The 25,495-nt window shown below is 47.8% G+C and overlaps 1 protein-coding gene across 1 annotated transcript in view; it reads right to left on the reverse strand.

Annotated features, from left to right (window-relative positions):
- LGI2 (leucine rich repeat LGI family member 2) overlaps positions 1-21,855 on the reverse strand; it is a 28,682-nt gene extending 6,827 nt beyond the window's left edge. The window contains exons 1-7 of the mRNA XM_039236663.1: positions 21,656-21,855; positions 19,736-19,807; positions 18,154-18,225; positions 15,860-15,931; positions 10,942-11,013; positions 9,850-10,019; positions 2,135-2,299 (exon numbers count right to left, since the gene is read on the reverse strand). Of these exons, the coding sequence (XP_039092594.1) occupies positions 2,135-2,299; positions 9,850-10,019; positions 10,942-11,013; positions 15,860-15,931; positions 18,154-18,225; positions 19,736-19,807; positions 21,656-21,855 (823 nt within the window). The remainder of the gene's footprint in view (positions 1-2,134; positions 2,300-9,849; positions 10,020-10,941; positions 11,014-15,859; positions 15,932-18,153; positions 18,226-19,735; positions 19,808-21,655) is intronic.
- Between the last annotated feature and the right edge of the window lie 3,640 nt (positions 21,856-25,495).

Consider the following 25,495-nt stretch of genomic DNA (forward strand, 5'->3'; position numbering starts at 1 on the left):
AAGGAAGGAAGGAAGGAAGGAAGGAAGGAAGGAAGAAAGAAAGAAAAGAAAGAAAGAAAGGAAGGAAGGAAGGAAGGAAAGAAAGAAAGAAAGAAAGAAAGAAAGAAAGAAAGAAAGAAAGAAGGAAAGGAAGGAAGGAAGGAAGGAAGGAAGGAAGGAAGGAAGGAAGGAAGGAAGAAAGAAAGAAAGAAAGAAAGAAAGAAAGAAAGAAAGAAAGAAAGAAAGAAAGAAGAGAAAGAAAGACAGACTTGACGACTGTTGGGATGTAACCAGCTGCAGACCGCTGGGAAGGGCAGGTGGAGGCCCGTGCTGTCCCTTCCTACCCAGGTCAACCTGAGAGAGGAAAGTGGTGAGATGCATCTGTGACAGGCCCTGAGCTCTGCCCCCCAAGTGATGCAACATGCCTGAGCCTTGATCTCTTTGTTTGTAAAGGTGTGAGAAGGAAGCCAGCGCGGAGAGCTGCTTGCTCTGTGCCTGGCACTCTGAATCCTCACAGTACCCATATAAAGTACCTGTGTTGCCCATTTTACAGATGAGGAAACTGAGCCCCAGAAGCCACAGCCACTTCTGAGTACCTGGCGGGGTCAGGAGTCCAATCTACGTTCATTCATTTTCAAAACCTGAGCTCTTTATCATCTGTCTGTCACCTCTCTACTGGACAGGGCTTTCGTCCTCTCCGGCGGGCAAGCAACCCACACGAACACCTCAAGGGGCTGCTGCGAGTTTCCAGTGTGACAAACGAGCACCCGGCACCCCACAGACCCATGGCCAGCCGCAGCAACAAGCACTGGTGTGGAGCCCCTTGCACAGAACAAGGCTTGGCTCTGCTCCCACCGTCTACCACGGGGAGGGTGGAGGAGGCAAGGCGCCAGCTCTCTCAGCCCTCACCTGCCCTCCAAGTCTGCAAAAAGAGGGAAGCAAAAAGCACGTGGACAGCAGGCCCCCCCCTTTCCACCTCCTTTTTCCCTTGAACGCAGACTCTGGGCTCCTCGGCTTCCCGACCGGTTCACCTGCGGTGCTCTGTGCTGAATGTGCACTTGAAGCGAGGGGGGCTGTTCTCGGGATTGTGAGCTCAGCACTAGGAAGCCAGGTGGCCCAACAGCAGAGGCTCATCTGACGTGGCATCTTCTGAGCTTACGGAGGTGCTCGCCTGCCTCACAGACCTCTCAGTGTTGCAGAAATTAGGCTCATTAGCGTCTCTCTTCTTGGAGGGGTGAAACGACACTCTCTCCGCCTCCCTACACCCCCTGCACCTGCTGCAAAACCACGTTGCGCCCGAGAGATTCCTAGGAGCCTCCTCATCTGGAATTCCTACCTGATACGCTGCTCTCGGTGCACAGCAAAACACTGCTCTAACTCCAAATCGGGAACCGCTAAAGGCAAACCTCTCCCCGGGTAACAATTAGGCCACCGTGGTGCTGTTTATAAAGTCAGTGGTATAATCAGATCGCACTTGACAAACGAGAAGTCTTTAAAAGATGATTTTGACTCTACCCACGATTTACAGAGCCAAGTAGACAGCCCATTTTTAGTAGCGCTAAGACACCGGTTCCCGACAGCACTGAAAGAAGCATTAACTAGGTCTCAACCCAAAGGCATGAATTTAGAGATGAATTTAGAGATGAATAGGCATGAATTCTTATTGTGTTCGTATTTATGAGAAGGAAGCTGTGGTCACCAGGACCTGGCAGGCGTGGGCAGGTGTGCGCATGCACGTCTGTGCACATGTACGCGTGAGCACGTGCGTGTTCACGGATCTGTTCACAGTCAGCTTAACAAAAGTCAAAGGTCTCCCTGGGCGGCTGAAAAGCTGTTGAGGTCTTAGGCTGCCACAGGTGATTAGGATTAAGGGACTCTCTGGTGACTTCTCACCACAACTAGAAAATGCCTCCCAAGACACACCACCCATCCCCTCTCCCTTTTGAATAATAATAAGACCACCACCCCAAGTTTCTGTTCTCACCAGTAACTGACCAAGTGGAGAAAGAATGAGAGACGAGGGCGGGCGGGGATGTGTTCCCCCACTCCCACCAAGTCAGAGACCAGCTTCTCCTTCCTGGGGAGGACCGAATGCTTCTTCACTCACCAGCCACAGCGAAATGAGGGCGATACATTGATCAAAGCCACAACACACCTGTAATGTTGTCATAGCTGCGGAAGTTCATTTCGATATGGTCCCACTCCAGCACCATGCAGTTCTCCATGCTGGGCTGAGCGATGGCCACGTACACATCATTCTTGGAGTTGAATGTGTCCACTGAAACCGACTGGTAGGGCAAAGTCTGATGAACGACAAAATCTGGGGACGGGTATTTAAAAAAAAAGTCTCTATGAGATCCCTTGTGGGAATTATCCATCACCATCATCCTTCTACCCTTTTCTATCACTGGATGTGAAGAGGACCGGGAAGGAGGGAGGGCCAGAGAGAGGCAACACACACACACGCGCGCGCGCACACACACACGCACGCACACACACACGCACACACATCGTAGCGCTCAGTATTCTGGGAGATTCTGGAAGGCTTCTCTGCCTTGTACAGGATGATGAATGCAGTTTCTACATTCTCTTCTTTGAGACAAATAGCTCGCAGTTTAGCTGCAGGATCTCCAAGTTTTAAACACATTTGGTGAGACCTGGCTTTCAAAACCACAAAAGACCCCACACAGCAACATTCCAGAAATGATCGTGCAAATTACTCTGGGAAGAGAGCGGCAGCGGTCACACCGGTTTGGGAAATGCTGTCTTTCTAAACCTTCTTGGAACAGCCCCAGTAGCAAAAACCTGTTTTTTGTCTGCTGTGGAGGTTTTCAAGCTCACCTGCCACGGTGATTGTGTACAACCCTGTTATACTGCCAATGCTCTGCCTTACCCCTGGGGGGAAATACCCCCGCTCCAGGTTCAAAACCAAAAGCAAAACTCCCCAGCAGCTCCTGGGTAGCTCAGTTGATTAAGTCTCCGACTTCAGCTCAGGTCATGATTTCATGGTTCATGAGTTCGAGCCCCGCATTGGGCTCTGTGCTGCCAGCTCAGAGCCTGGAGCCTGCTTCAGATTCTGTGCCTCCCTCTCTCTCTGCCCCTCCCCTGCTCGTGCTCTGTCTCTCTCTCAAAAATAAAAAACAATAACAACAAAAAAAGCAAGCTCCCCAAAGGGCACACTGCAATTTCAGAAACCAAACCAAAGCCTCCGAAACAGCCTCAGAGATTTATGATGCCCACGGTGCAGGGAAGTTAACCTAAGCATGTTTACCGGTTACTGGACTCGGTGCCATAATAAGTGATGGCCACACCTGAGATCTGGACAGCATTCTGCAGCTCAACGGGCAATTACAGATCTGCTGGACTTTCTTTTTAAAAAACTTTTTTTTAATGTTTATTTATTTCTGACAGAGACGGAATGTGAGCGGGGGAAGGGCAGAGAGAGAGGGAGACACAGAATCCGAAGCAGGCTCCAGGCTCTGAGCTGTCAGCACAGAGCCCCATGTGGGGCTCAAACTCATGAGCTGTGAGATCATGACCTGAGCTGAAGTTGGCCCCCCAACTGGCTGAGCCCCCCAGACGCCCCAGATCTGTTGGATTTTCAAGCCACACGGAACTGTCCTATTTGAGCATGAGTTCTGCCCTCACATTTAGCGCGACCACTTCTATCCGTATTGCTGAGCTCCCCTGAGCTACCACTGACTCGTCGTGTGATCTTGGTAGGGATGCACAAGTTTACCAAGGCACAGGGAGAGCATGCCACGGGATACAAGGAGAGTGAGTATGTGGGGAAGCCAGAGAACCAACGAAGAAGGAATTAAAAAAAAAAAAAAAAACCACACCAAAACACTAATAAAGTTTAAGGTAAGCGATTTCTTCTGCTAGAGATGCTTCAGTGTGCTCTGCTTCCTGGCAGCCTAACTGCACCCCAGTAAGATGATGGCAGGCATGGGGCTAAGGGAAATCTTCCCTATGAGAAAACACTGGCATTGACCGTCTCCTCCCCACCCATCCTTAGCCCTGTCTGCTCAAGCCCCATCTCTGCTGCAAAGCCTTCCCGGGGCCAATGCACAGGGCTCTTTCCTAACTCACTGCATTCATAATTAGGCACTGCCGTTTAAATCTTATTCTTCACGGTGATTGATCTCCTGCATAGTGACTTCAGAGTCAGATTTGGAGAAATGGGAAAGATCGTACAGCCCTGGGCCATTTTACAGGGCCAGAAGCTGAAGCTCACAGAGGGTGTGCGCCCGGCCACGGCCACACAGCCAGTGTCATGTGCCTCCTGAGTTGAGGGCTTTGTGAGGTTGGGCCTGGTCTGACCCTCCCGGGAGCCTTCCACGGCACAAGCCTATGGCAGCCACTTAAAAAATAACTCTGGGGGCGCCTGGGTGGCTTAGTCGGTTAAGCGTCCGACTTTCGCTTAGGTCATGATCTCGCGGTTCGTGGGTTCGGGCCCCGCGTCGGGCTCTGTGCTGACTGCCAGATCAGTGCCTGAAGCCTGTTTCAGTCTGTGACTCCCTCTCTCTCTGGCCCTCCCCTGCTCACGCTGCCTCTTTCTCGCTCTCCTAGAAATAAATAAAACATTAAAAAAAAAATTAAAAAAAAAATAACTCTGACTCGGAAGCCTCTTAAAAGATGCCAAATGAGGGGCGCCTGGGTGGCTCAGTCGGTTAAGCGTCCAACTTTGGCTCAGGTCATGATCTCACGGTGAATGAGTTCGGGCCCTGCATCAGGCAGGCTCTGGGCTGACAGCTCAGAGCCTGGGGCCTGCTTTGGATTGTGTCTCCCTCTCCTTCTGCCCCTCCCCTGCTCATGCTCTGTCTCTCTCTCACACACGAAAATAAAATAAACATTAAAAAAAATTTTTAAAAGATGTCAAATGAGAAAGACCATAAAGGGGTGGGCCACTCAACAGTGAGCAAAGGCAGGAAGTGCAGACAGGGCAGAGGCGGGAAAGGAAGTGAGAGACGCCGAGCAAGTGGAGGTGGGAAGAGTAGAGCTAGGGATGAGAAGAGCAGGTAACAGGGGTGGGAGATGGGGGCAGGGCTGAGGGAGTGAAGGCAGCAAGGGCCACAGCGACCAGTGCTTGGAGTCAGACCACCTGAATCCACTTCCTGCACTTGAGACCGTGGGCTGTGCACTTGCCCTTAGAAGGCCTCAGTTTACCTATGCGCAACATGGGGCCAAGATTCTTACCTGCCAAGCTTGATGGCAGGGACACACTGGTAATGTCAGTAGAAACGCCCATCTCAGGGCTTGGCACGTAGTAGGTGCTTCATAAATACGGAATCGAGGTCTGAGAAAGGACAGTCTGCCTCCTCTGTCCTAGCCACCACCGGGCTGCGTCTTGAGGAGGTGTCCATTTTAATGGTATCTAAGATAACACGGCAGAGCTGGGACTCTAAGGTCTTGCTGAGTAACCGTGGGGAAGTTATTCAACCCCCTTATTGTATGTTATCACTCTTACTCACTTAGAGTTGTGCATACCACAACGTGAGGACCCAATACATATTAACTTTTGGAGGTGTCCCTATCCCCATTCTGAGTGTACAGTAGGTGCATAGTAAGTGCTGCCCCGGCTTACAAGCGTGGGAGGGCTGGCCTCGCCTGCCCCGTCGCCCACTCTGAAGGCTGTGTGGGGAAGAAGTTGGGGGTCATTGTATGATACACACAGGTGAAGGGAGAAGAGAGAGAATCAAAAAGGAGGCTGCCTCTGCACCCTGATGGCAAGAAGTGGCCGCTGGAGAGTGGGGACCAGTGTCCGTAGTGCATGCGGGATCCCCTCACCCCCACGGCAGGGCGTGGAGCATCCGGAAGAGCTGAGGCTTTAGGTTCTTGCCTGTACCTGTAGCTCTGTGACCTTGAGCAAGAAACGTGAACCTCAGGGTCTGCATCAGTAAACTGAGGGTAGCATCTATTGCACGAAGTTGCTGTAGAGACTACGAGAGCGTAAGTGGGAGCACGGAGCCTCACACAGAGTGAGCAGGGGGGAGTTTCACATAGGAGCTCTATGTACGAGCTTCATATACTGCGCAACACCAGTCGAGTGGCCCGGGTGATCACTTAGGAAGCATGACAACAGCTGCTGGCCCCACCCTTCCGTCAAACCCCCCAGATAGCAGCGTCGTTCCATCAAGCAGTAAAGACACACAAACCTCAACCTGGAGATAGCCGGGAAAAGGGAAATGGTAACTGTCACCATCTGCTCCAGCAAAGGGCTCCAGGAAGGCTGCGGCATTCTATCACGAGACAGCCACCAACTCCTCCTGCTTCTCGGCCGCCTTCCGCTAACGCGAGCCCCAAAGGCTTCGAACACTCCCGCCCTGCTCGTGACCCGCGTCTCCCACCCGCACTCCCAAGTCTCAGAAACACGAGTGTTTGCTGAAAAGGGCAGGCTGTGTAAATGGTAGACCCCAAAGTTTCCGTTTTTTATTAAAAGAATCCCAGAGAGAAAGAGAGCTGCCAAAATTAGAGAGCATCTTACAAATCGAGCTGTTAACGGTTCTATTTTCATTTGTTTTCCCACAACATTGGTTTCATAATATTTTCTATATGCTGACTATCTGGCACAGCACAGACTGTTAAATCATTTCAATTATAAATGTAATTCTTAACAGGAGAGTCCTTCTCCCCTTACCTACACCTCCCCCCCCCAAAAAAAAAGGAGGAAGAGGTGGAAGAGAAGGAGGAAGGAAAAGGAAGAAATGTCTGAAAGAAAATGATTGATGACTGTGTGTTGGGGTGGGGGTGGGGGGCTCAAGGAATTTAAAGATCTTCTCGCATCCCCGTTTTAACTCATCTTTCATGAACAGCAAAAGCACATTCGCTGTGCAAAGCTCTCCAACAATACACATATTGATACGACATCAATTTGCTAGTGTTAAAGTCTTAATGGCATTCTCTGCAAAATGCGCTGCCACTTCCATTCACATTGGATTGAGTTCATGATGTCAGTGGGATTCTCACAATTTAGGCCTTGCTCCCACTGGAATCAACAGATTTTTACATGGCTATTTATAGCCCTTGCAGAAAATAAATTATACATGATGCTGATCCTATTGGGAGAGAAGCTGCACATTAATGCATTATTTCTCTTTGCTTTTCATCAGCCCAGAAATAAGCAAGCTAACAGGACAATTAGGATGCAAAATTCACTCCCTCTAAGGAATTTAGTGAATTATCCACCTAACATGGGGAATCATGAGTAGGTAACAGGGATGTTTGAGGTGGTTAAAAATAGACTTGAAGCGGAGGATTATGGAAGGACTGTGATTAATCTAGAAGCTGAAACAGTCCAGCAGTGGTTCTGCGGTGTTAATTACACCCAGGTGCCAGACAGAACACAACGGTAACAGTATCTTCCTCTCCCTGGAAAGAACAGCTCTTTCCCTCCCTCCTCTACCTGAAGAATTTACTCTTTCCCTGAAAATCCGAGCTCAGAGGAAAAGCAATGCCCTCAGACAATGTGCTTCCTCCCTGAAATTCAGTGAGGCTGCCGTAAGAGTACCAGGACTCAGACTCGGTTTTCCATCTGCCATCCTTGCACATTTCCTTCCCAGCCTTTAATAAAGCACCAAAGGATAAGCCTTGATATGAGCAGAAGATAGGAACCAAAAAACCCCTCAGAATGTACTGACTTAGTTCTCACAAGGCAGGGACTATACCTGGGGGTGGACACAATTGGTTCCACCATTTTTTCTCGATGGAGAGAACTACGAGCAAAAGCTAATTTGTTCATGAGTCTTCAAGGGATAAAACAGTAGCAAAGAGAGAATCATCACCTCCCTGTTACCAAGGAGGACTGCTGACTATCTAAATTTTAGTAGGAAGCTTTTTAGCAAAGACAAATATGTGTGTGTGTATACACACATATATATAAACATATATATACATATACATATATACATGCATATATATATATATATATATATATATATATATATATGAGGATGCCCTAAAATGTGTTAGGGGCTCAGGCTGCATCACGGGCTCTGGGTTTAGGACCCGTTCCCTGACCTGGCTACCTTGGTTCCAAGCGCCCTCTATTCCCGAAAATTCTCAGAGCCCAGATCATTTCCATAACCACCCCTAGGGCTCTCAGGTCAGAAATCAGGTTTCCTCATACAAATGATCCCCTGTTCCCAGACCCTCGATAGCCCATGTCATTTCTCCCAGAGACTGGCAGAGTTTTCAGACAGGTGTGAAGAAAACAATGGGAAAGCTGCTCCCTTCACCTGGGGGTTCAGAGAATTCTCCAGAAAAACTGGAAAAGAGGCAAAAAAAGGAGCCCCAGTGAGCTGTAGTTTGGCATTTCACACCAAATGGCCTTGAATGCCACCTTTTGGTGCAAATGTCATTGACTATGACCTCTGATTTATTGCACTGCTCTACAATATAATAAATAACCTGCTAGTGGCCTCAGCTGGCAAAGGGCACCTGCCAATTACACAGCTGAATAGGTTCCTGTTCAATGATGGAAGACAAGGGCATCCCATAGGACTTGAGGTTTCCTTTAAAAAAGAGTGAACTTGTCAAGTTCCTTATTTACAAAGATATCTGGAAACAGTTTCTACTTTATGAGTTCTTGTTTGTTTGTTTGTTTGGAGGGCGGCAGTGGGGCTGGCCTAAAGGTCACATTTTATTCTTGGGAGGTGTTTTTGCCTTTGAGTTTCTGTAACTATTTTCTGAGTTCTCATTCCTGCTGTTCCCACTGACATGCCTTGAGGCTTTGTAGATATCAACTCTCAGCCTAAATGTTTATTTTTATAAGTTTGGTAAGCAGGCTTCATACTGTGGATTGATCCGTTTTCCTTTAAAATCTGGCTTTAGAAGCTGTAGAAAACTCTACCTAAGCCTTTCATACGGGGACACTCACCCACTCTCTACACGATGTGACACTGGAGGCAGTGAGTATTTTAATGTTATTTCATAACCTGTAAAATGTATAAACGGAAGCCTTGAGGCAGGCCCTGGAAAAATGCGAAATCAAACTTCCTTTACATTTTTCCTCAATGTGAGTTTTTTCTTCGGGTAACTACTTGTTCACTTCTATTTCTATTTTGCCATTGGTTATAATACAACACAGCATCTCTTCTTTATAGGGAACTACAAAAGCTATGCAGGGACTTTAAAGTCTCGTATTTATGAGTTGTACGTTCAGTAAACCTCCTATTATTCAATCAAGAGAACAGTGACAACAGTGGATCCAGACACCAGGAATGTGGTGTCTGGATCTCTCTCTTCCCTGACTTTCCGTGAAGCCTCATTTGCAAAAAAAAAAAAAAAAAAAGCCTCATTTGCATGGCCCTTAAAAAAACAAAAACAGGGGCGCCTAGGTGGCTCAGTCGGTTAAGCGTCTGACTTCGGCTCAGGTCATGATCTCACGATTCGTGGGTTTGAGCCCTGTGTCGGGCTCTGTGCTGACATCCAGCTCAGAGCCTGGAGCCTGCTTCAGATTCTCTCGTATTTATGAGCTTCAGATTCTCTGTCTCCCTCTCTCTCTGACCCTCCTCTGCTCATGCTCTCTGTCTCTTTCTCTCTCTCTCAGAAGTAAATAAAAAACATTAAAAAAAAAACAAACCCAAAAACAAAAAAGCAAAAAACAAAAACAAAAAACAACCTTCAGAGAAATTTGAATTTTGTAAAGCGTCACAGTACAAGCCAAGGCAGGTAACAAAAAATCCTTCTGAACTGTTGAGACGTTTTCCTGACCACCTCATTTTTTTTTTTTAGAATGCTTCAATGTCACCAATAATTTGGATAGAAAACCTTTTACACCCACTCTTCTCTGGTCCCCATGGATGATAGAAAAGAAACATAAAAGGACTATTCTCAAGAAGAGTCTTCCGTGACAGCGGGTCTGAATACCTGTGGTTGTGCATTCGTAGTCAAAGCTCGGCACATCGTTTAGCATCTTTTCCTGATACTCCGGCGGACCGATGCACAGGACGTCAGACACCGTGGAATTTGTCATCTTCAGCCACAGATACAACCACTTGGCTTTGCAGTCACATTCAAATTTATTGCCCCTTAAATCTCTAAAAAAAAACAAAACAAAATGCAGACACCTCTCTGGAGAAACGGACGTGCCTGAAATGTTTCAGCGGTAATACGATGACTTAACATCCTGATCTATTTCATTCCCCCCAAGAAAAGAAATGTTTAAAAATGTTGTATTGAATGCATCCTATTTCTTGCACGTGTGTATCACTGACTTTCCTTAATGGTCTTCAGTGCCCATGATTTGAACTGGAGCCCACAGAGAGCTCTCAGAGCTGACATAGCACTTTTGCTCCAAACTCTCCTGAAGCTGTCACCGAGCCATGCTGGAAATGGGGGAGGGGAGACAGAAGAACCCCGCCCCCCCACCCCCGCCAGACGCGGATTCTAACAAAGTCAGGACATTATAGGAAGACAGCTTTCACGAACACAATCGAAATGTTACGATCTTGTTGAACAAGGTCCAGTAAGAAGTGACAAACACTAGAAGATAAAGCAGAGGATATGCGCTGCCTTGAGAAAGGAAACCTCACACTTGCCAAGCTTAATGTGCCACTGACCTAATGCTACTAAGTGTATTCCAACATGGCAAGACTTAACAAAATACCAACTACATGCTGTTTCCCATCATGCACGCTTTGTCAACGATTTCTTTTTTAATGTTTATTTATTTATTTATTTTGTGAGAGAGAGAGGGAGAGAGTGTGTAGGGGAGGAGCAGAGAGACAGAGGAAGAGAGAATCCCAAGCAGACTCCACGCTCAGTTCAGGGGCTCGAGTTCATGACTGAGCAGGTCCTGAACCTCTATCAAGAGTCAGACGCTCAACTGACTGAGCCACCCAGGAGCCCCATCACCAGTTTCTGACTACGACATTAAAGAAATGCAGTGCAGGGGAGAGGGGACATGGCATTAAAGACATGATTAACTTGGGCACAATGACAGGCATTTGCCTTACTTACAGTTCAATCAGAGAGTCTAAATCACTGAAGACATCCCTTGGGAGTGCTTTTATGTGGTTATTGGCCAAAGAACTAGAACAAGAAAGTCATATGTTAATGTGGTTATTATCCACATGCCCTGTCACTCCAAAGTCCCTTAAATAAAGCTAATGCTTTAAAACTGAGCTCTAAACGTCTTCGGGACAACATGGCTCAATTTCCGGCTTTGCTCACTGATACTGAGATAAAGAAATGAGTTTTGTGACACAAAGACAGCACGATAAGATGCTGGAGCACAATGTGCTTTTTGCTTTGTTTGTAAAAGAAGCATTCATGAAGCTCTTTGTATACATTTGTTAAGCCCTGGATGGCATCTTATATTTCTCAGAATGAAAGCCCAAGTCCCTTTGATGGCATGCAAGACGCTCTATTGTCTAGTTACTCCCACTCCCACTTAACTACAGGACTGAACTTCTGACTGCTCAGAACACCCACACTGGCCCCTTTGCTATTCCTCAAATGGGCATGGCATGCTCCCACCCTGAGGCCCCTGAACTTGCGTTTCATCTGCCTAAACACTCTTCCTGCAGGTAGCCGCACAGCGCACTCCGTCATCTGTTTTAGGTCTGTCCCCATGGATCGCCACTTCCCTGACCTCTACCATCTCCCTTCTGGGTTCTGTTGATCTTCCTGGCACGCCCATCACCTGGCATACCACATACTCTAATTATATGCTTATTGGCTGTGTATTCTCCCCATAAGAAATATGAGGGCAGAGATTGTGTTTGTCCACATCTGTATCCCTGGCATCTAAGCCGTGCCTGGCACATAGTAGGTGCTCAGTACGTCTTTATTGAGTGAGTGAATGAAGCCCTTAAGTGAGAATGATCAAAGAAAAGATGTACAGTCTTGTGTAAGAAGTTTCCTTGCAGTCCATCTAAGCAAATTCTATTACTTGTGGCTCTAAGAAAGGATTCAGTAAATACTCTTTTACATAAAGACTCTCAGCTCTAACTTCACAATAATATAAAATTTCAGTGAACTACAGAGTGTTTAGGGAACAATGGCTTGTGATCAATTTCATTTCCTCATTGACGGAGGTTGACCAGAAAGCATTTTGCACTGCTCTTAGCTTTGAGGATCTAAAATGTCCTAGTCTGTTCCCCATCTCCAGGAAGAACGAATGCCATCAACACTTTTTCTGATGATTCAGGATCATGCAGTGCCCTGTCATCCTCCTGGTGAAGATGAACATCCGTGGTGCGGGGCTGTTAACGTAGAAGGATGCTGGGTGTTGAAAGATGTACATCGAGCCTGCGCATATCCCCAGGGCATCGTGCTTTGATGTGAGTCAGCCAAGAAATGGATGCCTACTTTTGTTTTCTTTTATACACATGAGTCCAAACAGCAAGACATATAAATGATAAACATATAGGCAATTCATCACCAACCTCTTTAAAATATATATATGAAATTAGCCTTGTGTAGCATTATGGTGACCCAGCAGCTCAGGGAGGAAGCTTTGCACCTATTTTCAACCCAGACATTCTTGCTGCAATATACCAACAGCATACGGGAAAACCTGAACATTTCAGAATTATGTCCCTTCCCACCTATGTAGCCACAAATGGATTGACATACAATTTCATGTATTATTTTACCTTTCTTTCCTAAATGATTTATGGGCACATTTTTAAAGATGTTGGAAAACAGGCTGAATATGTAATCAGGCAGAACATCATTGAGCAGTAGCTTTCTGAAATTAAAAAAGATCCTTGTTTTCCTTTTTAAATGGCTGATGGTCACTTTTTCTGGAAAGCCTCAAAAAGTCTTTTAGCTAATTAAAGGTTAATTATTTAGCTAAACATTTTTAGCTAATTGAAATGTATTGTACCAAAGTGATAAGAACATATGGAATGGTCAAAGCCCAGAAAAGTAGAATGTTTAGCAACCTTTCCAAGCACTCAATTTCAGAAAGCCAAATTATTTAGATGCTTTAAAACAGAGCTCTAAGCCTCTTCAGCACAACACGGCTCAATTTCTGGCTCCACTCACACTAAGTGCATAACATCTCCCTTTCCATTTCATTTTGCCTACAAATTTATGGCACTTACTTCATTTCTGAAACTACTTAACAGCAACCTGTCCCTTGGGTTTCGCAGGACTGCTGGAAAATAAATGTCCTAGATCTTAGTTACAGATTGGTACTGCTTCTTCAACGTTTTGAAACCTGATCTACGCTTCTTGAGACGAATGAGTTTGTAGGTGCTGGAAAGCCTCCTAAAAAGATACAAACCAGATACTTAAGGAAGCAATTTCCATCTAGTGACTTCCCTGAGCATAGGTGCCAGCCTTGGAGAAACAGTGTGCAAATCTCTTTGCTCAGAGGTAGACAAAACCTGGTGGCAGGTGGGAGGATTGGTCTATTCTTGCAACAGTGTATTAATCTATGCTTTATTTCCTGCATAGATCTCCAGTTGATGGAGTCCGTTTTAGAAGTCACCGGACTTGCCCAGAAGCAGAATACAAATGAAAACCCAGCTCAGTAAGGAACCCATTGATCACCAGGGAATCAGAAGGAATGCGGTATTAGCTTTCAGCCCTGTGCTAGATGCTGGGGGAGGGGGAGAGCTAAGGAAAGATCGGGCGGACCCTCTCTTCAGGGAGCTTTTGATGCAGCTGGGGAGACAGAACTGACATCATGAAACGGTACCAACCAGTACGGCCAGGACTACTATAAAGTGTTGGGTGTGTGCAGTCAAGAGGGAGGGTACAGAGAGGAGATCAAGAATGGCTCCATGGGGGAGTGAGAACTTAATGTGGACTTTGAGGAAAGAGCAGATGACAGGAGATCTAAGGTAGAAAATACAACAACCCAGGCAAGGGACCGGATGCGAGGGAAAGCCCAGTAATTGGATGAGTTGGGTGTGCACTGGGGTCCACTGAGAGATCAGTGTTCTGAGGACATTTAAGGAAATGAGATTGGAGGGCTGGGGAGCTCAGGCTCCGTAGGCTTGACTGCAGAATGGCAGTGTGCACTGGGACCAGTGTCTGAACGCAGCAGAAGAACGCTGGACCCAAGCAAAGGGCTCATTGTCATATGCGTCACACAGAAGAGAAGGTGCCTCTTAACACATATGCACGGCACAGTTATGTAAACACTCAGTATGTACACATATCTACCCATATAGAAGTCCATGAGCAAACGTGCAGATATGCAAATATACATGCACAATTACTGCATGTTCGCACCTGTTTTCTGACCAAAGACCCATAGTCCATTGGTCAAATGAAAGCTGACATCTGGGCTAACTCAGACAGTCACATGGCTTTTTGCTTAAGTTCACGATCTGCCCAGAGCTTCTGCTCAAAAAAAAGCCTCCCATTCCTGACTTCTGGGAACCAGATTGATCTGGCCACAGCTGTTCCTCTCCAGACACTGACAGCTGTCTTCTTAGCAGACCCTGTCTGGCCACTCAAACTGCAAAGAGTACTCAGCAGTCCATGGAGAAAATCGAGACTTCTTAATGAGTGGAGGGAGGCCATGCTGTTGCCATGGATGATGATAATGACGGCAGTGCCAACCACACCTTGAGCATTTACCACGGCTAATGGGCTGGATGCTTTGCAAACCAGCATTAACCCACTACATGCAGCAATCCTATGGGGTCAGTATAATCACCCCCACTTTCAGGATAAGGAGACTGTGGTTCACAAAAGCTAGGCAATGTTAATTAATGATGGCCTTGAGATTTGGCCCAAGTCTATGTGACTCCGAATCCATGATCTTAACCTCTACGGGAATATGGGAATTTGGTATCTGGGTTCCATCTGAAAACACAACAAAACAACAGCAGCAACAACAAAGCAAGGCTTCTAGAGACAGAAGGAAAACCTGGGGCAATAATGGCAACATGAGGCTGACACTCTCCAGGATGGATGGTGCCGATCCAGATGTTTGGACCTCCCGCGCTCCTCCCTTATCTCCTTACTTTAGGAGCTTTATTTAACTCAGACGGGGCCTCTGCTTGGTAGGGTTCCAGAATCAAGTGCTCGCTGAGCCTGGTGACCGACACCTTTGCCTGGATCAGGGCTTGATGTAAATGATTACCTCTTTCAATGTGTATTAGTCAGGGTTGCACCTGCTGAAGGTATTATCACCCCTGCCCAACACCCCCATTCAAAATCCTCCTCTTCTCCCAATTTCCTTTATATTACAGAGATGAGACACGTTTATCTTACTCAATGGCAAATATCTACCGTGCAAATAGGACCTGATTCTTGGCTAATAAATGGTTCTTACCAAGGCAATGACTATTTTTACATTTTCATAAACACAGCCACTATTTCTTCCAGTTTTCTAAATTTGCCAAGTATGTGTACTTGCCTCATTCTGATATGGCAATTCATATCAATTTATTTTTTTTCCTCCAGAAAGCTATTAAAGAAGCCAGAGAGCTTAGCTTAAGCTGCAGATTAATCCAACATAAAAGAAAAAGCTATTTGCATTCAAATTAGAGGAACCACACAAATGTCTCTATTCCTTTTCATCCAAATTTTGATCCTGCATATAACATTCTTCAATGAGTCAACTGAAACCTCAGTTCCCAAATCTGTAAAATGGAGATTCACAACGATAACGAAGAGAAGGCTCACTAAGCATGCAGGCACACAGCAGGTGTATTACACGAGGTAGAGTCCTCCCACCCCGGACTCTTGCGGCTCCTCACTTCACATGCTGTCACGTGGTCCATCACGGCAATTCAGGGTAATGGAAAAGATAATTAAGCTGAGAGCATGAGTGATCACACTGGGCTGCTGTCTGATCAACAATACCAAACACTTTGAACAACTTGGAACTTCATTTCCAAGAGGATGCTACAATATGAACAAGTCAAGAAAGAACAAGGCATCTTGCAACATTTTTCATAGAACTTACAGGTGAGTCAGGTCACGGAGGCCACGAAAGGCATTTCTTGAAATGGTTTCGATCTTGTTCCCTTCAATGAACCTAAAGAGAACAGCAGTATCATTCCACTGAATTTTCTCCACTTAATATCTCTATAAACAACGATATTCAAAACAGATTCTTTATTTTAAATGGAGTATGTTCACTTTTATTACTTTTTCAATGTTTATTCTAGAGTGAGAAAGAGTATGAGAGTGGGGAAGGGGGTAAGGGAGGGGCACAGAGAGAGGGAGACACAGGATCTGAAGCAGGCTGTAGGCTATCGGCACAGAGCTGGATGCGGGGCTCGAACTCGTGAGCCAAGAGATCATGACCTGCACTGAAGTCAGATGCTTACCTGACTGAGCCACCCAGGCACCCCCAAAACAAATTCTAAGAGCAGTCATGAATTGAAAACATTCATCTCTGAAGGATTAGGTCAGCTACACCAGATTCCAAGTGGGGGCCAGGTTTGTGGGCAAGAATGTGTACACACGGTGCATGCATGTCCTGCACTCCTTCCGGAAGCAGCATGGAGGTCTCACATTCAGAGTTGGCAATGTGAGGGGGAAAACATCTTGGGGGGAAAGAAAAGAAGAAAGCCCAATACAAAGGCAAGAAATTCTTAAATCTCTGCAAGGCTGGAAAGCTTCCAGACATTCTCCCCACTCAAACCTTCGAACAGTTCACAGCGCCTGGCTATTAATACTCTTGTTAATATCATTATCTCCTGAGGAAAGCCCATTGTTTTACTTCTCTGTATTAAAGTTTTTGCTGGGAGAGAATTCCAGTAAGCTCAGCTTCCAGCAAAAAAGTTCAGCATGTCCCATAGAGCCTAATCTCTGAACAAACGGGTAACAAGGCGGGAATTCTCTCAAGATCTCTAAGGCACTAGGAAATAGGAAATATAATGAAGTTGAGTATGGGCCAAACTTCTTGCTCTGTGCTAAAATGGCATAGGGCTTGCACACAGGACCTTGCAGTAATAACCCTGACCGTGCTTTGAAGTCTTCATGGGAAATACATAAAGCAAATGCACTATGACTATTCCCTAGGACTACAGAGAACTAAATTTTAGTTTATGGCATCCCATTACATCAAATGGAAGAGGGTCTTTGATGAGATGGTCCAAGGGAGAGGTTTTGCAACACGATGCCACTAGTTGGCGAAACAGTTCTCGATTCTTGTACTGCCATTTATTTGACGTCTTATGTTTTTAAGTTAGGGGTCTCTTCAGTACGAGAATTCAGTATAGGCTGATAATCGAACTTGTCTCTCAATAACCTTGGCAGTAAGATGAACTGCTCACAAGAGAAAACGGATGGCTTTACATGTGCTCTCCTCATCAACCGTTCCTAGCACTTCAGTCATAAGCCGCTTTCCATATTATGTATGCCGTCAGGCTGTTATGAAAGTATACATATTCCGTGTATTCTCAAGAAAGAATTCTTTCAGAGACATCTTTCCTAAGGACATAAAATCAGCAGGGTTTTCTTAGACCCAGGATGCGTTTAGAATTCTAACATCTACCTGTTAACCTTTCAGATAAGAAAGCAAAGACCAGGCTTTAAAAATCCCTCTGAATGCTAAATAAGGAAATCCCATCTGATAGCAGGATTAATATTCTTACAAAGTTACAAAAGACAACGATGAAAGCATTTAAGGGGGGAAAAGACTGAAAGGGGGGAAAGGCAAATCAGAAAAGGAATCAGGAAACAAAATCACAACAAGGGCAAAGCTCGCTGCTAGGCGGGGAACCTGCATGTCTGAAAAGAAAATAGGACCTCTTCTTCTAAAGAAGAAAAAAATACAATTACACTCTCATCAGCAGCTCACAGGAGATACTGCATGTGGGAAATGGGATAGTCAAATTCAAAACGTGAAGTTATATCCCCATATAGGGGAGACTTCACTTAAAAATGAGTAACCCTCAGAATCCTACAGCTTTATTTCTGGCCGATCAGCAAATCCATGCCTCATTATGAGAGGTAAAAATATCCAACGCAATTTCCAGTTGTGCTTACTCCATGCCAAATTAAATGTCAGCAGAGAATGAGTGAATATCTTTCCTTCTTTGTTTGCTTTCACCCGCTTTGTCTCCAACCTCCTCCTGTCCCAGCATGTTTATACACAAGTAAACTATAAAAGGTCAGGGCTGAAAAGAAAATGGGGTGTTCTCCATTTTCTCCACCCCTAAGCTCTCTAAGCGATGCTGTTCCTGCTCGGAAAGCCATAGAATGATTCTATGGACATACCGAACGCTCAGCAAAAAGCACAAAACTTACAGGTATTCGAGATGAAACAGTCCAGCAAAAGCATCATCCCGGATGGCTGTAAATGAGTTAGAATTCAGCAATCTGAAAAATAAAGGACAGATTTCAGTGCCGAGATTTATACCTTGAATCACATCGTGAAGCCCCTTTCTGTCTCTTTTGCTACATTCTGACCCATGGCAAAAGTTGCACAACCCAACTCACGATGCTGGTGGCGAGTGGGTATGTTGGCTAGATTTTTGGGTCTCCCCACTGCTCCACCCTTCGTTCCCCTGTGGGTCTCAGTAAATTCTCTCAAAACATATGAATGCTCAGCACAACTAAACAGCCAGTGAATGTATTACCGTGCCCAAGCCATCATGGAATCAGAGATCTAGAAGGACCTAATCCAACTCTAGTTTCAGAGAAATGTGTGCCCAGAAAAGCGACTCGACCAAAGTCACACAGCTGAGACCACAAAAATTAAAAAGACGTAAATATCCCTTCTACTATATTCTACATTGCCCTGAGAAATAACTTTTTAAAAGTTTAAGAAATCTTCAGAAGACTCTTTATCAGCACATAGTTTTCTATTAGTCACCATTTAAGCCTATTTGGTAAAAGTTAATAGAGTCTGGATAGTCACCACTTAAGTGTATTTGGCGAAATGCCTAAAATTGCATTTCCCACATATGGAAAGTATGTTTTAACAGAACTACAATTTCCAAGAAATGACAGCTTTTAAAATGTTAAGTTCAAGGTCATAAGTAGGTCCATAATATTTCAAGAACAAAAATACCCACATTAAGTTTATTTAGGATGGGAAGTGATCTCCTATAGTCCATTCCCTCACATTTTTTCTGGAATACGTTGCTTGATTTTAACATCCTCCCAAATTTAAGAAACAGAATAAACAGAATGAGCTATGTGCTCATGACTTTGCCTATCACTGACTTGCTTTTGAAAACTGCTTTTTAGACATTTCTTTTCACCAGCAAACAATAACTGGACAGGCATGCCAAGCCTGACGTGAGTTCTTGCCAAGAGTGGCTGGATACAGAGCAGTTACAAGCATGGGTTCGAATCCGGCTGGGATTTTGGACAAGTTACTTAACGCCTCTGAACCTTAATTTTCTGTCAAATGGGGAACTAAAAATACTCTCTTTGTAGGGCTAATAGGATGATCAGCTAACATTTTCCATATAAATGGTTAGTATGCTGCCCCACTGTTTATATACCCAGTTGACGAAAAATACTTCTGTTCCCAGAGCAACAGCAAGAGTTTAAAAGGTAGGTTTTCTTGTAAAGTGAGGTGTTTGGGAAATGCTTCATTTAGGTGAAATTCGGGTCGTCGTTCAATGTAATCATGTCACCCGTTGCCAAAAGATGGGTTGTTGGGATCTATGATAAAGGCCTTGAGGAAAACATAGGCCAAAAGAAGGAGACACTGAGCAAAGAGCCTGAGACCCAGCCAGGTAGGGACACCACAGGGGAAGCAAACCCTGAGGGTGTTGGGGGTATTTAAGGAAGGGCTGACACCCATGAGGCAGGAATTGCCCCTCTCAGGTCTATACCTCCAGGGGGCCCATTTTCAGAGAGAACTTCCCATACTCACAGCAGCTGCAGGGAAGGCAGATGGGAAAACATTCGGTCCTTGATTTCTGAAAATGTTCCGTTTACCAGGCTCCTGTGGGCAAAAGTGAAGCAAAACAGGGCCTAGGTTTCTTTTATTAGTGATTGCAGGATGGTCATACCTTGCACCTGTATTTCAAACTCCTCCACTCAGGAATGAGGCTTAAAATCGTCAACCAGGGGCCTCTCAGGGGGAGAAACGAGAAGACTCCAGCCATTTTCCGGTGAACTGGATCAATATGAAAACTAGTCTGAATAATAGAAGCCTTTACCATCAGTCTAGCTCCTTCCACAGACATTATCTCAGCAAGTTTAAATCAATCCCCTCCCTTCCTTTTCTTACCTACGGGACGCCCTGGCTGCAAACAGATAATTACTTCACCTCTGCCCATGATTCTGTTTGTGTAGACACAGCATTAATGTTGGCTGGGGAAACTCCAGGGTAGGATTAAGCATTCCCCTTGAGAGCACATCTCTGAAAGACACTCAGAGCACTTCTGATTAAATGCACTGTGAAAGCCTTGGGGGAAAAACTCAAGAGTCACCTGAACTTGAATGTGCGGTGGGAGGCAATGCCATCTGCCAGATATAATGGTCAATGCGGGGGCAAGTGGCTTGACTATTTTTGCCACCAGGTCCCCTATCCTTTCTGGCCACAGCAGGACCTCAATATATTATTTCAAAATTACTTCAGTTAACATGCAGAGCAATTAAGCAGCTGCCGTTCTAAAGGATTTAACAAGGGGAATTCTAATTTCTGGAGTCCTCCATGTCCCTCGACTTAGCAACATCAGGAATCAAAAAGGCTCCCAGTTCCTGCTAGCCAGACCCTCCTGAGTTTCTATAAATGCAAAGGGGAATCCCTTCACCCCTGCACCTTGCCTGGGGTGGGAGGCAGGAGAGTGTAGTAGGAGGGACATGAAGAACTTCACACCTGGGATTCCCCCGCTTCTGTGGTTGAGTGGGCATCACCCCAGCGCCCTGGCCTGGAAGGAGGAAGTTCTTTCAGCAGGAAACCTTTCCCAGCAGTAAAGATAAGCCCCATAGCCCCTTCCACTGTCATTAGGAGAGCTGGCTGTGGGGCTTGAGCGGCTGCCGGGGGGGGGGGCAGGTTGGAAGCATCACTTAGCAAGTGAAGAAATAAGGTGGGGCCCCTCCTGTCAATGCTGAAAAAGCCAATATAATGTGTGGTGGGGACAGGGGGCAAGAAGCCCTTGTGAACTCGGGGCAAGAAGTCTTCCAGCACTTGGCCACGGGCCTGGGTGCCCTAGTCTCTGCCCAGCCCGGTGCTCCCCTCTTCCAGGCCTCATGAGGCGGCCCCCACTTCCTGAGGCCGCATGCCTTTACTCGGGTCGTTCCTGACCTGCAGTGGACGGGTCGGGAGGAGGCCACGGTGTAAACCACCGCCCCGGACGCGAGATGGGACAGTGAGGCCTCGTCCCTCCCCTGTTTACACTCACTCCAGTCATGCTCAGGGGCACATTCCTGTCCCTACACAACGACACCTCCCCCATCCTCTCAAACTTTAATGCACCCCAGAATCACCTGGGACTACACGTGCAGACTCCAGCTGAGGCCGAGGCTCCACTCCCGAGACCCTGCTTCATTCAACGCGGGCCCGGGAATCTGCACTGGCACGGGCTCCCCCAGGTGGGTCTGATGCAGGTGGCCCGCGGGCCACACTTCAAAAAACACTGCCACGGGGGCCGGTCTGGGTTCCCTCCACCCTCCCCGGGGCCCGAGACTCCACCCACGTCCCACGGCGCACCCCCACCCAAACGCGAAGACAGAGGCTGGGAAGCCGGGTCGGGGTCGCGCTGTCCCAGCGCCCGCGGCAACTCCCCGGCGGGGCGGCGGCGGGCGCGGGGTGGGGCGGGGACTGGAGGGGGTCCCACTCACTCACAGGGAGCTGATGTCGCCCGGCACGATCCTGGGCACCCAGGAGGAGCCCACGCAGATGATGGACTCCTTGGTACAGCTGCAAGTGGCGGGGCAGCGCGCCAGCCGCCTCACCTGCGCGCCCGGCGGGATCAGGCACGCGGCGCTCAGCAGCAGCAGCGGCAGCAGCCCCGGCGCCCCGCCGCCGCCCCGCCGCAGCGCCATGCCGGGTCCCCGCCGCCCGCTCCCCGCCCCGGCGCCCGCCGCCGCCGCGCCGCGCGCTCGGACCCCGCGCCGCTGCAGACGCGGGCGCCGCTCGCTGCTCCGCCGCCGCCGCTGCTGGCGAGGACCAGGGCGCCGCGGGTGTGGGAGGCCGAGCCGCAGCCGAGCAGCATGCTGGCCGCCACCCCCACTCGCGCCCCCCCACCCGCGCCCGGGCGCGCTGGGCGGCCGCCGCTGCTGCGCCCGCCGCACTCGCGCCCGCCTGACATCAGCACTCGCGCCCGCAGCCCGCTCTGGCCAATGAGTAATGCGGGGCGGGTGCCCGCCCCGCCGCGCCCCGCCCGGACCCTCCCGACCCTCCCCGGGAGCTGCGGGGCCCCGGGGAAAAGTTGGGTGACCTTGGGGGAGGGGCCGGAGACCGCCTCCTCCCCTCCCCACGGGGGCCCGGCCGAGCGGCGGGGGCTCACCCCCCCCCCCCACGCTGTCCCTCCTAAGGCTCCAAATGATTTGGGGGAGGCACTGGGCTCCTTTCAGCTGGGACAAAGTGTGAGGCCAAAAAAAAAAAAAGTAGGACCTGGGGAACTGGCTTGATTGCTGGGTGCTTTGAAAAGTACAGAATTTTGAGCAGCCTTGATTAATTTGTTAAGAGAAGAAATGAAGTGAATGGTGCCATGGAGTTCAGCGGGGATGGGTCTGCTGGTCTTTGGGGCCGTGGGGTCTGGCGCGCATTTCCGCAGCCCCCGGGGGTGACTCAGCCGGCCACCTTTCCCTACGGAAGGCACGTAGAGCAGAAAAGCTGCTACGGCAGTGCCAGTGTGCGCCCCTAGGTGCTGGGGGGGGGGGGGGGGCTGCCTCCTGCTTGCTACAGAGCTACAAGCCTCCAAAAGTTTTCCCTCGCGTGCTCACCGGCACCGCACCCCCCCCCCCCCAAGTAGAAGACAGACATGAGTAGAGATGGAGGGCCTGACACATCCTAGGCACTGGGCATTTCATCTTCTCCTAACAGTTTGAGGCACATCCCCAATTCACTGATGAGGAAACTGAGACCCGGGAAACATCAGGACATGGCTGGTGGTGGAGTAAATGACGGGGCAGGAATGGGACTTGGAGTGAGGATGGGGACTAGGACCCAGGCTCTACTGAGCCCCTCTTCTGCTCTGCACATTTGATATGCTGAGCTTGAATCTTAACCACAAGGTGGTGTGACCTGGAGAGATAAAAGAAAATGGCCAAAGCAGAAGGGAGATAATGGTGAATAGCCCAAACCGCTCAAGGGGAGCCGGGCACCATCACCAGGCTACTAACCATGGAAAATACTCTTGTGTGTTAAGATATACCCAGAAAAGGGAGTACCCATCGCAAAAGGTTATTACTGTTGGAATCATCAATTATCGATCCCTCAGCAAACATTTTGAGCACAGACTGGGCTGGCCACTGGGTAAGGGGACCAGAGGAGAGGCCATAGGGATCTTCTGGGAGCTTGACGTCAGCTGAGCGGATAGCCCTAAAGGAGGAACTCCACATGGAACGTAGTGGGTTACAGACGGACCAAAAGAGGTTCAGGAATTGAAAGCGAGTTTGTTATAGATAATTCCATGGAAGGAGTTGGACATTCCATTGAATGGGCACTATTTATCCAGCACCAGCATCCTTGTCAATCAGTCTACATTCATCATCACTGAACTCCCACATCTACTCCGAAAAGTGGGTCTTCCCATTTTATAGATGGGAAAACCGAGTTCAGAGATGTTCTTCTCTTGTTCAAGGCCACAGGGGACCCAGCCCCGAGGATCCTCCTCCAGAAATGGCTGCTGTGTCAGGCCCTCACCGCTGATGGGCAGGCGTTACAGATGCTTCGCTCAGCAAAACCCAGTTCTAGGAGCTCAGGACACAGACCTCTAGAGGAGGCAACAGGCACGTGGACCCACAACCATGGACATGCGTCCTGCTTGCCTGAAAGACATCAGCCCCAGGAGGCACGGACTAGTGCTTTACGGAGAGGAGTGGTGAGGCTTTTGTAGTGCAGTGCCGTCCTGCTGCCCCAGGAGAAGAAGCTTTGGTTCTCAGCGGTGTGGACCGAGCGAGGAGGAAGGGTAGAGAAGGTAAACCCTCCGTTCCCAGAACTAGCCAGATTTGGGTTAGCACCCCAGCCTGCCACTCGCCAGCTGTAACTGTGGGCAAGTAATACTCTCTAAGCCTCGGTTTCCTCACCTGTAAATTGGGAGCTGGTTGTATCCACTTTGGGGAGTTAACTGTGACCAAGAATGTGAAGCACCCAATGCCAGGTCCTGGGTGTTTGTTCCGAGGTCAAGGTGATATTGTGGGCAGGGCGAATCTCAGCGAAACCTTAGGACTGGAGAAGACAGACGGGAGCAGAGGGGCTGTAAAAGGAGATGAATTTTCCTAACTTTTGTGCCTCTGTTTTAATGAACGCAGTCTAGCACAGTGGTTCTCAGCCTGCGGTGACACTTGGCAATGTCTGGAGACACTTTGACAATGTCACAGTGGGGTGGGTATCTAATGAGCAGAGGCCGGAGATACAACTAAACATCCTACAGTACACAATGAAGAATGATTCAGACCAAAATGCTCCTGGCGCCAAGGTGGAGAGACCCTCACCTAATGTTCTAGAAAGACCCTGGGCATGAGGAATTCCAGAAATACAGATGCTACGCCTGGCTTCACCACTCATAAGCAAGCCTTTTGGTCATGTCGCTCCCATCTCCAGCCTCTATTTCTGTGTCTAGAAAATGGGGGCAATGAGACTTTCCCCTCTCTTTCCTAGATGAATGTGACATATCGTCATTACTGTCCTTACTCTCCCCGCACCCAAAAAACTAGAAAGTTCCTGGTAGGAAGAGTGCAGAGAGGAGATTCGGGTAGCGTGGCTGGCAGGATTGGAATGTGTTTCGGCTCTGTTAGACACACCAAGTGAGGGACTGTAAATTATAAGGTGCAGTTTATAAATTAAGATATAAAAATGGAAATGCATATTACTTTGATTTGGTTCCAAGATCTTCAGCAGTTAAAAAAAAACTTAATAGACAATCAGAGAGACACAATCTGTTTCCAGGAAATAGCAAGAGTTTCTCAAAATGTAAAACTCTTTGTTCAGACGGACACTTACTCCAGCTGTGTCTCCATGACATGGGCAGGGATTCCTACAGTGTCTGGAATGTTGCCGGCTGGAACGGCAGGTGTAGGCAGCTCGGAGCACTGTTTGTTCATTCCTCTTCTCATTCAACCACCTGTCAGTTCCTTTGGTCAATATTGACTGAGAGCCCACTGGGGGCTGGGTTGGAGTGAGGCATGAGGTGGAAGAAAGGTCAAGAATGCCTCCCAGGGTTTAGCCTGAACCAGTAGTGGACGGAGGCGCCATTTCTTGAGATAGAAAACAGTTTGGCCAGGGGAGAGATAAATATCAGCAGGTTGGGTATTGGAGATGTTGACCCCGAAATATCCAGGAGGCACCCATGTGTGGCTGAGCTGGCAGCTTAGGGACCAGTGGAGATGGCAAGGAAATGATAGGGGGTGGATGGAATGAAATGTCAGTTCTACCTCGGTAAGCTCTCAGTATAACGGCGGCCGATTGAATGAATGAGTGAGTGAATGAGTGACATTTTGGACATATAGACATTAAAGA

Source organism: Hyaena hyaena, unplaced genomic scaffold (genome assembly GCF_003009895.1).
Source record: "Hyaena hyaena isolate Hyena2069 unplaced genomic scaffold, ASM300989v1 scaffold_114, whole genome shotgun sequence".
Lineage (NCBI taxonomy): Eukaryota > Metazoa > Chordata > Mammalia > Carnivora > Hyaenidae > Hyaena > Hyaena hyaena.